Raw genomic sequence first — 15,322 nt, forward strand, 5'->3', positions numbered from 1 at the left:
TCTTTTAGACCTAACTGGGAATTCGACTTTCCCTTTATAAAAGTCAACGGTCCCTAACGGGGATCGTAAAACCATTTCATCATCTTGGCCGAAATTTATTTTCTTAAACTTCAATCCCACTTTCTGGGAGATAATCATCTAACTTCGTCAAGGAGCTCAATGAATTAGCACCAATCAATTCTGATGTAAATCCATTCCACTCATTAATCAATCTGAGGAAAAATATTCCAGGAATGTTTAGCCTCACAAGAGGTGTGTTTGTCTCCAGTTTATTTCCTTCAATTTGTGATCACAACTGAAGCCTCTTGTTGCAACTATCATCCTCTCCTCATCTTTAAGACTTGAATCAGGTTGTCTCTCAGTCATTCCTTCTCTGAATCCAGTCAGAATTCAGTTCGAGGTTCCAGTCATGCTTCTGTTCTTGCTATGTTCTGTCCATTTATGACAGATATGTGTACCATTTTATCTCGTTAATTACATGGATATTCCTGTCAGTTCGCTGAGAGAGATTTCAGATTTTCATGCTTTTGTACAAGAAAAGTCAAAGATATAAAAATATTCATGAGTATTAATGATGCTTCCCTGGGTTTAAATGATGTTAGGAAGGTGGCTCAGAGTTGACAAATAGAAAATCCTGATGGAAGACAGTCTTGGCTCAGTGGCTCACCTCTTGCCATTAATCCACAAGGTTGTGGGTCCAAGACCCATTCTGTAAATTGCAGCACATATCTCAGGTGGATTTCCCTTTTCGCAATCAAAGTTGAATCTGGTGGTATGTTATGGGGATCTCCAAGCATCCAGCAACAGTGGTGTCATCCAACAGGATAAAACAGCCAATTCCATTCCCACAGATGGCAAGCCAGGAAGTAAAATGTACTCCTCCCCCAGCCCCCAACTTTTAATTAAAATTGTACAGAAAGTGAAATAAATGGTTGGGACAGATACATGTCATTTTGGTAGACGTTGAAATGTCAAACTTTTTTTAAAAATTAAAAATGTGGAATTTTTGATCATAATGGAGAAATTTGGCAGTCTGCAAATATAAAACTAGTCTTTCAGTGCCAGAGAGTCTGTTCAGCAGTAATTATGAATTTTGTACTCTGTTGAAAACCCAGTTAAACTTCATTCAACAAGGTGTAACTTTTTGAAGGGTTTTTTTTTTACAGCAAAAGTAATGGCATAGAACGTCAAGTTCTCATCAGTTCAGTGATTTCTATTTGATTGTAGCCTGGAGGTGCTTCAACAGCGCAACCTGTGGGGAAGCATAGAATCACCTGACAGCAACCTGGATTTCGGCACTGAACTGCACACGTGCGGACGTCAGAAGATGCTGTCATTTCAGAGGAGTAATGACAACAAATGCTGACAATTTTGCCAACATTACTACTGGGCCTTTTTCACGCTTTCCTGGACTTTCATAACCTGTGGCACCCCTATTGAACTTCCAACAACCTCATTTTCTCTTTCCACTCACAGTGACTTTGAGCAGTACAGCTGGGTGACTACAAATGAGAACGTCGAATGCTTTCCGTCTGCCAAGTGAATTCTGGCATTTCAGATGGCAGAGGCCGAGGGGGAACAATGCTCAACTGAAGGAGAGAGGAAAAAGAACTTGTCTTTATAAAGCACTTTATCACATTCCTTGGGACAACACAAGTTCAGTCTATTCATTTAGTCAGTGAAGTACTAGAGATTGTATTCTATTATATACAAGAGCCACTTGCAGTAAGGCAGATTTGATACTTACCTCATCCAGACAGATCATTTTATTATATAACACTCCTATACTGCATTATTATGTAAGACTAATTTATACGCCAGTTAGAGCAGCCAGTCAATGTGCTGAAACACAGTATGGCTGCCCTGCCACCCTGATAGGGTGAGCTAAAGAAAGCCAATTATGGCTTCAAATAAATCAAAAGGCAAGTAACAGAAATTGGCTGAATTGGCCGTTATACAGAGAAATATTGTTATTTCACAGTGTCAATCTGTGCACTCGTCCTTTAAAAGAATAAAACCTCCATTTGACTTCCAGAGCAGTGCGTCAGTCAGACCTCCCTGTGAGCGCTGTTCTTATGCTAGGCCCCCACCTGCCAAGGATGAGGCACAAAAATTTTGTCATGATTTTAAACTGTTTCTGCAGTGAAGAAAGGTCTTTTCAAACAGATCAGCCATGGCTTGAAAAGACACTTGCAGATTAACAGATGGTGATTGGAAGGACTAAGGACCATTCCCTGACGCATTCAACCCACAATGGACCTTGATCACCAGGTATTATGTGTAAGAGGAGCATTCCAGAGACTGTTAAGGTGATACAATCCAAGACATGGTCAGACCAGTTAGTCACATGACTAACCTACTTGGCAACCTGGGGTTTTCTGAATTGTACAAAAAGTTTGAACTGAGAGTGTCTGTTTGCTCCTGGACTGAGAAGATCTCTCCTGCCTGCTCCCATCTCTTTCTCACAAGCCTCTGAATCCACTGAAGACACATGAACCCCAAGAGAGAAAAGTCTCCTACAGCGAACAAGGTTTAAGAAGAATACTGGGCCCCAACGAAAAGCAAGATCTACCCACAATCAAGGACTTTACAGTGAGCTCGAATAACCATAACAAGAACTCTTCAGATATTGCCTCAAGTTTTTCCACTTTATTTTTCTTCAGCTCTTTTCTGTCTCTATTTGCATGTGTGTATCGCGTATGCATGCTAGTGTGGGCGCGTCATGTATCCGTAGGTGTCAGCTGAATTCGAGTTTAAGTTTAATAAATTTCAACCTTCTTCTTTAAACCTGAGAAAGCCTGTTTGTGCTGGTTTCTTTGCCTTATAATTGGAAAGCGGTGAACAAGGATTCACCAAGGGGGAGCTAAAAAGACACTGTGTTTAAAATTAAACCCTGTTATCCGAAGACCAAGTGAAGGCTGAGAGTGACCCCTAGACACCTTTCTCACCTGGTCGTAACAGCTGTAATGGGCTCAGCTATTGTGAAGAACCTTGCAATAGCAATCCACTTGGTGTTAAAGAGGATGGAAAACTAGCACCATTGCCCACTGGGCTCCTTCCCCCATCCTATCAATGCCTTTGCACCTACAAGCCTGCTCCCTGTCCAATTATCACATAGCAGCCTGGCCACCAGTCAGGTGGATCATCCACCCCGGGGCAGACAGACCATTTTCTGGAGGAGGAAAAGAAACCGTAAATAAGGAAGGACACTTTCATAAAATGGAAACTTGACTCACTTCTCTCTCTCTCTGCCACATCCCTTCTTGTTTTTTCTTATATATCAATACTGCTCAAATCAATGTTGCTTGCTTGTTAATTGCACCTAAACTATACGTGGAATGTGTCCAGTTAGGGAACTAATGTTCATTTAAGGAAGAGTTGGCATTTCTATAGGGCCTTTCACCAGCACAGGGCCACTGAAGTACTATTTGAAATGTAGTCACTGTTGTAAGGGAGGAAACGCGACAGCCAATTTGCATACAGACAGCAATGAGAAAATGACCAGATAATATCTTTTAGCAACGTTGGTTGAAGGATAGATATTGGTCAGGACACTGCCGAGAGCATCCCAACTTTTCTTCAAATAGTGTCTTTTATGTCCCCAAGATGGCGCACAGAGTTTCAGTTTAACATCTGATCCATTCAGGTGGCAGTACAGCACACCCTCAGTATTGCACTGGAGGGCCAGCCCTAGCTTATTCCAAAGCAGACAAACAGACACTTGACCTGCGTGGATTTCTCAGTCATTTGCTTGGAAAATTTAAAGTGTGATGAATTTCGTTGTTTATCAGATACCCAATGATAAAAAAGCATTCTGCACTTCGGACCTTGAGCCTTTTGAATGAAATGAAAGGTACAGTCCTACATCTCAAATCCAGAATGCATATATTTTTCCAGTGACTCAGCTCTCAGCTTACTTTCTGCAGATACATTGCTTAAAGCTTTACCATCTCATGGTCGTTCTGGAAAATTAAAACAAAAATCATGTTCTACCTTTGGTATAAAAATTTAATGGAACCTGGCATTGAAAACAAACATTCTTTACTTCTCAAAAACCCAAACCATCAATTATTCAGTGTGTGCTCAAAATTGGTTAACCCTTTGTGGCCAGTGGCAATTGTGAACTGCAGTCAGATATCCACCTCCAGCCCTGGTCCTGCTCACTTTGAGAGCTCTGTAAATACCAGACTTTCACTCCAAGAACTGGAAGTGGGGGTGCAGGAATGAACCATTTTTTCCATCATAGCTGTGACCGAACAAAGTGAAAATGTTTTGAAATTGTATGGATTCTGATGTTAAAATGCTGAAGTGTGGGTGATTTCCAAGGTTCATAAAATTCTGCTTTGTCAAATTCATGCTTATCAATGGCATCAGATCCAGCACTGCCAAACTCAACAATCGAGCAAGCACATAACCCATTCCTCCAGTTCAACCCTGCATGAAGTGTCCAAGAGTGTGCAGATTTGACATCCACTGCAAACCGACCACCAGATTCGACCAGCAGCCATTTTATGCACAGCAGGATCCCACAAATAAGAATAAGACTTCAGCGTTTCAGGTCTGTGACCCTTTCATCAGAACTGGCAAAGGTTAGAAAAGAATTAGGTTTTAAGCAAGTGAAGGGGAGGGGAGTGGGGGAGAGAACAAAGGGGAATGTGTTTGATAGGGGCAGAGGGAGGTTAAATAACAAAGCTGTCCCAGGACAACGGCAAAGAGTGTGTCAATGCTTGTGGTGAAATACAAAGCATTACTCCAGAGAAAGTGTTAATAGTGGAATAATGAGTAGCTCTGACTACATGAAAAGCAGGCACACAGTTAAAAAATAAAATGTTAAAAAAAGGCCAGTCACCATCTGAAGTTATTGAATTCAATGTTCAGTCCGCAAGGCGATAGAGTGCCGAATTGAAAGATTGGGTGCTGCTCCTTGAGCTTGCGTTGATTTTCACTGGAACACTGCAACAAGCCAAAGAGAGAAATGTTGGCATGAGAGCAGAGGGGAGTGTTGAAATGGCAAGCAATCAGAATCTCGGTTTTTCAGATGCTGCTAAGTAATTTGCTGTTTGCTGGGTTTTCATGACACTGATATAAAGGGGGTGCTGTTCTAGAGAAAATCAGCCCCAGTCGTGAATTTCTCAGAACTCTTGGCTATGTTATAGCTCCTCCACTGATTGGAGGTCCACTCAACAGCAGTCACATGATTGGATATATCAGACCCCTCAAACATTGATTCTAGTAATAATGACAGCTACACAGTGACACTCAAGGTTTCACACAAAGCACAGGCACTGAGCATGCAAGGAGGGGATAATCTGTCTACATGCAGCCACAACAAACTGTCTACAAGCAGCCAAGTGGTCAGCAGGCGATGATCAGATCACAACTGACATACTGAGACTCCAGAAATGGAACTGGTCGCGTCGGAGAGGCCCCAAGGGGAGCTTTGATAACTTTCTGCTTGGGAGTTTGATGCCACAAAAAATGGACTGGCTCCTTATATAAACAGCATCTTGAGAAAGTGCAGAGGATCGAATGAAGTTAAAAGCAATTGCCATAAAATCACTGATAAAGAAAGTAGAGAAAGAGCTTTTAAAAAAGATATACTGATGTACTGTTGGGATGTCAAGCTCCCAAAATCTCAAAGTAATGGAAAAGTCATCAAGTACAAGACTTGCATCTCTCTAGCGCCTTTCACAAGATGTCCCAAAGCGCTTTACAGTCAATGAAGTACTTTTGAAGTGTAGTCACTGTTGTAATGTAGGAAATGCTGCAGCCAATTTGTGCATAGCAAGCTCCCACGAACAGCAGTGTGATAATGAGATGATCATCTGTTATTGAGATATTGGTTCAGGGCTGACATTGATGGAGCAACTTCTTCAAAATAGGGCTGTGACATCTTCTGCATCCACCTTAGAGATGAGACAGGTCCTCTGTTTAAACTCTCATCGAAAATACAGAACATCTGACAGTGCAGCACTATTTGAGTCCTGCACTGGAGTGATAACCTTGATGTTTGGGCTCAAGTCTCTGGAGTGAAGACACAAGCATATGACTTGGGGACAAGACTGCTACCCAGTGAGCCACAGCTGACACTTGGAAAAGCATCTGTAAAGTTACACTTCCTGTGCCGATCAATAACAGTGCTTTGTGACACGGTGGGATGGGGCTGGGGGTGATTGTGGGATAAGGGCACCAGGGAAGCCCAAGCTTGCAGTCTAATGAAAAAGATCTCGGTTATGCAACTGGAACTGCAAGTGGCTTATAAGAAATAGATTGTCATGGATTTCCAGGATTAAAATTCCTTTCCAATGCCAGAATTCCAGCCTTTTCTCCTCCACAAAGACTCAGAGACTGTTTCAAAACATGCATTGATGGGACACAAGTACCCACTACCTGTCAGAGTACTTAATGGCCCCAGTACAAGCTACCCTGAGAGTATAACGGTCCAGAAATAAACACATCACTCATTGGAAATCTAATATCCAAGAACTAGACCATCCTGGCTTGGGTAAAGCCTGCACCAAATAAAACACAGCATTCTGAAAACATCGACCATTCCCCAGTAACAGGAGCCCCAGCCTTCTGTAGAACAACATCTGGGAAAAAACAGCTGCACAGAACTGTCACTCCTCTCATCACACACCCAACTCAAATTCTAACAGATATTGCTGATATTCTGAACAGTAAAATAATTGTTAATAACAACTTAATGGTCTTTAAAAGATGTCTTACTCTGAGAAATTATTGCAGATTTGCATGACGGAATTGATTAAGTACAAATCATTATTGTTCCTTGCCACAAGTCAAATTGATGATGGTGGCAGGGTTAGCTGGCCCCTCTTAGAATGAGAAATGTTATTCATTATTGAGGAATCTTTCCTCTCCAAGACATGTTTCAACCCAGTAAGACTTTTGGCAGTCCCTTCCCTGAATGTTAACCTGTCTCTTCTCTTCCCAGATGCTGATGCACTTGCTGGGATTTTCCAAATTGGTAGGGGTTTTTATTTATATTTTAGGTTTACTATTTGACGGAACACTATTTGGACATCTTGTGCAAAAGACACATTGACCCCTCTTCCTTCTAATACAACAGAATTATCAAAGAATGAGTGAGAGAGTGCAGGATCAGTGAAAGCTGCTTATCCAATCTATGGTTAACAGAGATTTTTGTTCAAATGTAAAACACCGCACAGCCCCTCTGCAAAGGATTTCTTCAACCCAACACATACAATGCAGATAAATGATTAAGAAGATTCTCTGCACTTCATTCATCCAGTACTCACTTTGTGTGATTTGTCCGTTCCAGATCCTGCCTGGAATGCCATTCCCTGCAGTGTAAGGTGAAACCTGACACTTTGCTTGCTGCCTCGCAGCCCTTTTTAAAAAAAACACAGGCTGACAATCAGTCACATTGCAATCCAGCTAAAAATACGAGCAAGACCAAAACACGGAGCAGCCCATCTTTTGCTTACTGCCTCCTTCAACAAGATGACTGTATCAGATATGGCTGAGAGAGCTGGCCATTACTGTATTCAACAGCGTCTGCTCATTTCACTTCAGATAGGCTGGTCTTTGCTGGAGCATTCGTGTCTGGCTTGACTCCAACTGAACGCCGTCAAGTATTCCACTCGGAGTGGGAAACTTTCACTCCTGCTGCAGCAGGTCTGAGCTGTACTGCCCGTCAAAACACTGCCCTTTCACCTCTGGAGCTTGTGCTTGGCATCGCCCCAAACAGATCCGCTGAAAGTGTCACATCTCTCTGACAGCTGTCAAGGGTTTGTAATGAACAGTCAGCTTCACTCACCATGAATCTGGTTCCCAGTGGGAACATAGCCACAGCACCCAACTGCACCAAACTTTCCTCTGAGATCTCCTGAGAACTATTGGATTCCTGTACAGTTCACTGTTTACAAAGCACTGGATGTGGAACAGGAAGCGGAGAGAGAAAGATGATGGAGAGTGTGGGACCAGAGGCGTGATGAAAGAGAAAGGGTTTCTGATTGACTGATGAACAGCATCAAATATTTCATGGAGCGCAATGCTTGCTACACTGCTGGAGGTCATGTTTGTAGAGGGAAGCAGGTCAAGGTTGGACAGTGGAGATCTGAGGAAGGAGGAATCTTCCTGATCACCAGTGGTGAGCAGAGAACCTAAGTGCAGAGCTCTCCCCTCCCTCAGGAGATCAAATGGGTTTGATAGGGTCAGCCGGAGAGCATGCAGTCTATGCATCCAAATAGCTTTTTCTGAATCAATGCTTTTTCCCTTCTTAATCATGGAAAATGTGCCACTGGCCAACTGCTCACGCTCGGATTGGCCGGCCAAACTAAAGAGCTTGCATTTATATAGCAACCTTCACACCCCCAGGATGCTCCTCCTCAATGTCTTATTAATTGCTGCTCCAATCCTACCTCTCCTCTTCAGCTATCTTACACACACGGATTTGCAGAGTTACTCTGGGGACTCAGGATCCCAGTGTGTTGTCCAGCATGGGGAAGCAGCCTGTTGGAACATCCCCCCCTCCCACCAGGTAGAGCAGCCATCTGATCTAACCATGCATGCAGGGTTACGTGAACACAAGAGCATTAGGAGGTCAGGGTGTGAAGTTTCAATCCCTCACTAATTGTTGCCAAGTACTGGCAATCAGACACTAGATAACAAAACATTCACTGTTCTCCTAAATCTAAAGTCCAGTCCACGACACTTCAAAGCAGCATCGAGGGAAAGCTGCACCCGGTGTTCAACAGATGCTTGCCTGCTTGGCACTGCAATGGGAAACTATCCCATGGTACTATTCGAAGAGCAAGGATTTCCCCTGGCATTCTGCTTCATTCCCCACCAAAAGCACCGTGAACAGGTCATTGATGGAATTGTCAGTGTGTGGGATCTTGCTGTGCCATGTAACAATAGTGACCGCGGTTCAAAACTAACCGACTGGTCGGGAGGTTCTTTGAGATGTTCTGAGGTACATTATAACCACAAGGGCTGGAATTTTACCTTGGGCGGGAGGCCCCACCCACCAGCCAAAAGGCGAGGCAAGGGTGGTCTGTTGGGAAGGGTGGGGAATGTAGTTGGGGACGGCTTGTGCCGTGAGGGGGCCCTCCGTGGGGTACAAGATTCCCAATCAGGAGGGTCCCCTGCCACACCACCAGGAGGCCACCAGCAGGCCGCCAGGAGTGGCAGCGGGAGGAGGCCTTTAAATGGCAGTTAATTGGCGACTCAAGGGCCTTAAGTGGCCTGGGGCAGACGGACTGTTTCTCACCGCCACTCATAAAACTGCAGCAAGAGCAAGGAATGCGATGGGAACGGCACCCCACATCACACACTCAATTTTACTACCCACCCCACCCCCCCACCGGGTGGGGCATAAAATTCTGGCCAAGGTCTTTGTCCCCTCAACGAGCAAATTGCTCTCAATTGCAAAAAACATATTGGAAAAATTCAAGTTGCAGATTTCCTCAGTTCCTCCACAAAACCCTGTCCCCTGGAATGGACTTTCACCTCATTCCTTCTTCAATCTGCTCCCCATTGGTTTCTCAGTCCCTTTCCTGCAGCGTGTGCCAGGGTTTCCACCTACGGCAGGAAGAAGTTAAGAGCATTTGGAATGTACTCGAGGCTCCACAAATGTTGCTCCCTTCTACAAGGCTTTCAACTCAAGTGGCCTGGGCTGACCCATAGAGCTGGAATTGAAGGTGCTCAGTTGGGATTTGCTTCTTCAACATGTGTGACATTATCTCCACTCAGGGCTCTCCACAGTCCTCACCACCCATCCCATATCCACTGACACTTCTGCCTGGATTTCCCCAGGCTGAAATGGGGGGTCAGAAGCCCACACTGTGTGGGAAACAGTCACTCATTGTGATTTTCCTCAGGCCAGAGGGCGGCCTCGCTGAGCAATTAAGGATGGCGGGTGGGCTCTCGAAGCTGGAGGACCAATCAGAGGCCTTCCATCTTGACAGGAACAGCAGGCTGCAATGTAAGGTAAACAAAGGGAGAAAGTGTTTCAAAAGGGAGGCACCCTCTCTCCAACTTTTTAAAATTGAAGGAGCCACCACTGTGGGGCAAGGGCCCGTCTAAGGGGCGGCCTGCGTCTGCTGCAGCTCTCAGGTGATCAGGGAGTGTTTCGAGCTCACAGGACAACAGTGTCTTTATTGAAGTGGTCTTGTGATGGCTGCCTACAGTGAGTGTCACATGACTGCGGCAAGCCAGGGGGGCATATTAGTACAGTATTGCATTTCGAACCCAAACAGGAAGGGCCTTGAGGCCTGCCTGGAGTGCGCCCCATCACCGCCGCTCCCCCCCCCCCCCCACCCAGAGGCCACCTCCAAGCACCTCAACTGGCCTTGCCACCTGTGGAAACCTGGACGATGACAACTGGAAAATCCCGGTTGGACTTCTCCAATTGCTCCTTATTGAGCCGTGTCCTCTACCCGCCCTCCCTTCCCCTCACCCCATCCCATCTCTGCAAAAATGGCCCGGGGATGGGAGGGAGCCAGGGAACGAGCCTAACCCTCAGCGGGGCTATTTTTACCTCCCACCTGCTTCCATTCCTAGCTCCGGCAGGGGGATCAAAATCCTACCCTTCCATTCAACAGCACAATTGGCATCAGACAATGAACTACTTCCTCTTTTACCCAAACTCCAGTGATTAAAATCTCAAACACCATCCACCCACAAGCTCCAAGACCCATACACCCAGCTCATATTGAGTTTCAACCAGCTGCCAGTACACATATCCTCCCGAAACTGCCATGGCTCGGATATTAACTATTCATCAAAAAGGTCCACAACACTACTGAAGGAATGCTGCAAGATAGGGCCTTGTAATGATATGGCTGTTCGAGTCCTTGAACTACCCTCCCTGTGAGATGATTCACAGATGGCCTCCCAAACATGGCTGACGATCCAACCGCACTGAAACATCACTTTTGAGCAAAAGGAGGGAGGGAGAAGTTTATTGTCTCATCGCAATCTTGCCATTGACAGCCTCAGCAGCTCCCAGCATTCTGAGCGGAAAGCACGAGGGTGCTGGGAATTGAGCCAAGGCTTAAAGGCACCTACTGTGATGTTTGAGAAAGTTCACAAAGTAGGCAGGCCAATCAAGTCACCACTTCTTCAGGACATGTTGATGTATTTTAAAATTACAAACATGAATGGTGATTGCAGTTAGATGCTCAGCAATCCTGTGTTTTGTCTGGCCCCCTCAGAGGACTGACAGCTGTAGCTGGTCCTAACCAAGATGGAGGGAAACTTTGTTCTTGTGTGACAAAATGGCAGCTGTGCGGATCCCATGGCAACTATTTGAGGTTAAAAAGTGGGCGATGGCAAGTCAGCAGCCCAGGGGCTGCAACTGAAATAAAAAAGCCCAAGTAGCAAAATGGGCTGTTAATTTGATACATACGAGCGTACGAATTAGAAGCAGGAGTTGGCCACTCAACCCTGCAGCCTGTTCCGCCTTTCAATAAGTTCACAGCTGAACTGATTACTCCACATTTCCACCGACCACCGATAACCTTCCACCCCTATGCTGTCAGCCATTTTACACTATCACACAAAGCCAACATCTATCCATGTGTCTCTTTGCACATTGAGGAAAAGTGCCTCCTACACAAACTGAACAACTCTGTAAAGATACCTCAAGGACGGTCTTATTAAATTGTGTGTGTTTATTCAGGCCTCTTGTGCAGATGTTTTTCACTCAGCCTCGTCACTGTGTTCCCGAGTAATTTCAAAACAACATTTGTGCAAAATGTAAAGTTAACCAAAATTAACAGCTGTAAACTGAAAAGAATACAATGCTTAAGCTCAGAACTGTCCTTAAACAGAACTTGACAACAGTAATCAGATCCTGGATTTGGGATTCTAAATCAGAACTCTGGTACATTGCCTTGACGTTAAAATCAGGGACCGGATTACAAGTGGAATCATTCACACCAGGTGCACCGGCAGCCTGTGCAGTTGCTCACTGTTCAGAATGGCCAAACCATAACTGCAGTAACTACGGCAACTAGCACCTTAAGCTCATCCTCAGAACGAGGTGATTCCACACCAGAAAACAGGGGCATTGGCAAAATCCCATCAAAAAAGATCACTTTTTCAAAATCAACACACTGGGACCTGCTTGTCAGCTAGACTCAGTCACAAATAACCAGACTGGCAGTGAGCAGTTCTCTTTGTGTGTTTATGCATCGTGGATTTGAAGCTATGCTTTCCCAATGCCACAACAACATACATGGGCAGCAAAAGCATGGCTCCTGATTCTGTCACTGTGGATATGGAATGATTACTGCCTGCTTCAACAGAGAGGCAAAGTGACATTTGCTAGCTTCCCCTCTCCTTCATTTCTCTCTTTGATCTCTAACTTGTTCCGTCGTCACGTTGAGCCAGTCTGTGGGTGGGAGTGGGCACCAGTACATTCATCTTCTGCTGCAATGTGAAAACAAACAAGGGATCTGCTGTTAGTACTGCAGCATGGCCACGCCACGAGTGATTCTCAGGTGGCTGCAGTCTTCTCTGCCCATGTGCAACAGTCAGCAAGACTCCATAACCTTCTGAAGGCCGCTGACACCAACATTCCCATGAATGTTTAAAGCAAAAGAATCGTTGCTGTGGAAGCAAGCCAAGCTGCATTTCCTTCCCCTACTCCACCGTCACCATCCTCACCCACCCCATTCCACAGTATTCCAATTGACCCTCTCCCTCCATTGCCACTTCCCTTCCCAGGCGAGGCAAATGGCAAGATTTCATCAAATGGGCGTGACATGAGTGTAAGCGTGACAGGCCCTGGGAACTTATCCAATTAATATCAATGAGGTGTGTGGCCCTTTCTTGGTCAAGACTCAAATCTCCTGGTTCAGGCACTCATCATGGCTGCAGTAACCCCTTCATTACCAAACCCAGCACCTGACAAATTTCTAACCCAAAATGAAGCATTACTTAGACTTGGGACTGACCCACATGGTCTGCAATGCTTGCTGTCGTCCCTTGAAAATACTAAAAACAACTACAAGTCTTCAAATGTGTTATGTTATATGATGGGCACTGACATGCCTCAGGGTCAGAATGACAATTAAAACCTTTAATGTGTTAATGCCTTTTAACAAACTCCAGCCCATATGTCACACAATGCGCAGCACATACAAAGCACTGAATTTACTCAGTGCCAAACAAGAAAGTGCTCACACAACCTTGTCAGAGGATCAGCAATAACTCACTGACACCTTGGTTCTCCAAGACTGTAAAACCCCTTCTGTCTCTTCATGTTGAAGGGAACAGTATCGGAATATTTCACAGTTCTCAGAAATGTTTTTATTTCTTGTTTTTCCCCCGGTTTTCTCCTCTCGTCACCTGAAGATCCTGACTCATGAGGTTGAGCACCAACTTCTCTCCAACAGCCCAAGAGGCTTGCCTTCACATGAGAAGACAGTGAGTGTCCAGCCATTGAGAGGATCTCAGCCATGTTCAATCATCTTCTCACCCAATATCCACAAACCTACTTTCCAGCACACATCTTTGGCTAGTTACCAAGAACAGACTGGCTGACTGAGGTTTCACCTTCCAAGTTCAGTGAGACTGCAGCAAATTGCACCACCCCCACTGTCCTGTCTGAGGTCAGTTCACTCAGAGTATCAGAGTACCAGGCCATATCTTTAACTAATGAACCATGAGAGGCGCTCGAGAGCTCGATTTCCAAACACTCTCCAAGCTCAGGAGTTTATAAGTTAACGTGTTGCAGTTACCCTGAGGGCTGGCTTATCAGTCATGTTCAGTACTGGCAGTAAACACCATACCCTGGGAGGAGTCCCCACAGACCTGAACATTGCTGATTACCATTTTTAAAAAAAAAGAGAATTTCTAAGTATGCTACAAATTAGGCATGACCTATCAAGTGACTTTTTTTGGCTGCATTCACCAATCGAAGGACTACAGGAGTATTTTTACAGTCAAGTTTCCAATTCTACACCTGAAATATCTATCCATCTTGACTTGCTGTGTATAAGTAAAATTTTATGATTTTTATTGCACTCCAATGAATGTCCCAAACTACTGCAAAAATTTGTCGTGAAAATAAATGTCTTGGCTTTTTAAATAAACCTTATCACAAGGTGGTTACCCTCCCACTCAGGGGAGCAAGCTGACTCGCTGTGGCATGGCAGTTCTACTCGTGAATGACTCAACAGGATCAGTTTCCACTTTCGACTCTAGCCTTTTACCCCTTGGATTTGAGGGTTTGTGTTTCATCAGGTTAAAAGCCAACTCTGTCTATTAGCTATAAAGATTTTCAGCAGGTGTGGACATTGAGATCAAGGCATTACTCAGGCCAAAATTAAGGATAGGTTGCAAGCGTCAGGCCAAACAATGGTTGGTGTGGGAAATGAAGATCTCATATTGGTGAAGAGAAGGGTGATCTTCAGAGGCACATGGACATTAATGCAGCATTGCAGAGGGTGTTTGATTCTATCTGCTTCAAATGTTTATCCTGCACTGGGAACACTCAATGACAGCAGCTGTGGCAAAAATTGCTAAATTATCAAATCTTCTGCACCAACATTCCTCAGCTCGATGAATTCAAACATTTACCCAAAATGGAATACCCCAGGCTGATGTCCTTTCAGATTTAAGGAAACAGAGATTAACAGTGCAGGAAACAGAAAAGTCATTAACCTGAAACGTGAGCTTTGTTTCTCTCTCCACAGGTGCTGACTGACCTGCTGAGTATTTCCAGCACTTCCTCTATTTCAGATTTCCAGTATCTGCAGTATTTTACTTTTGTACTTGACCTAACTGTAAGGCTGTTTGGTCAGAAGATATGACTTTCTAGGATCCATCTCAGAGAAACATTTTGCACTGATTTCTCCCGATAAAAAAATATATTTGGCAACATGTCACATAAGCTTAAACCAAACTCAATGAAACCCTCAGAAGGCAGTCAGCAGAGAAAAGGTGATTGTCTCAATGAGAATCTGCTTTCTCTCTGCAATCTAGTTGAATGAGCAGACCTGATTCCCAGATGCCTGTGAAAATTCTAATGTAAAAGTGACCCTTTGATTTGCTTGGCATTATTGGCAAGAGATATTCTTTATCACCTCCGCCTCACGCTCAATGATACAGCTCAAACCCATGCTTAGAAGTGCACTGTATGCTTTCAGTTCTCACATCAGCCGTCTTCATCACCGCTCACTCAAATTAATGCCAATTTACTGCTGTATCATATCAGGTTTATTCCATAGATTTATGCCCAGTAAGACCTATGTTGTCACAGTTCAAATATATTTCAGATAGGTTAATGACTGCAACTCCTTAAAATGTGACCTTACCAGTCACCAAT

The 15,322-nt window shown here is 44.5% G+C and overlaps 1 protein-coding gene across 1 annotated transcript in view; it reads right to left on the reverse strand.

Annotated features, from left to right (window-relative positions):
• Window positions 1–15,322, reverse strand: part of LOC137357071 (ankyrin-1-like) — a 183,208-nt gene that overhangs the window by 156,517 nt on the left and 11,369 nt on the right. Inside the window, exon 2 of the mRNA XM_068023055.1 lies at window positions 7,281–7,372. Coding sequence (XP_067879156.1) covers window positions 7,281–7,372 — 92 coding nt within the window. The remainder of the gene's footprint in view (window positions 1–7,280; window positions 7,373–15,322) is intronic.

The sequence above is a fragment of the Heterodontus francisci genome, chromosome 47 (assembly GCF_036365525.1).
Source record: "Heterodontus francisci isolate sHetFra1 chromosome 47, sHetFra1.hap1, whole genome shotgun sequence".
NCBI lineage: Eukaryota > Metazoa > Chordata > Chondrichthyes > Heterodontiformes > Heterodontidae > Heterodontus > Heterodontus francisci.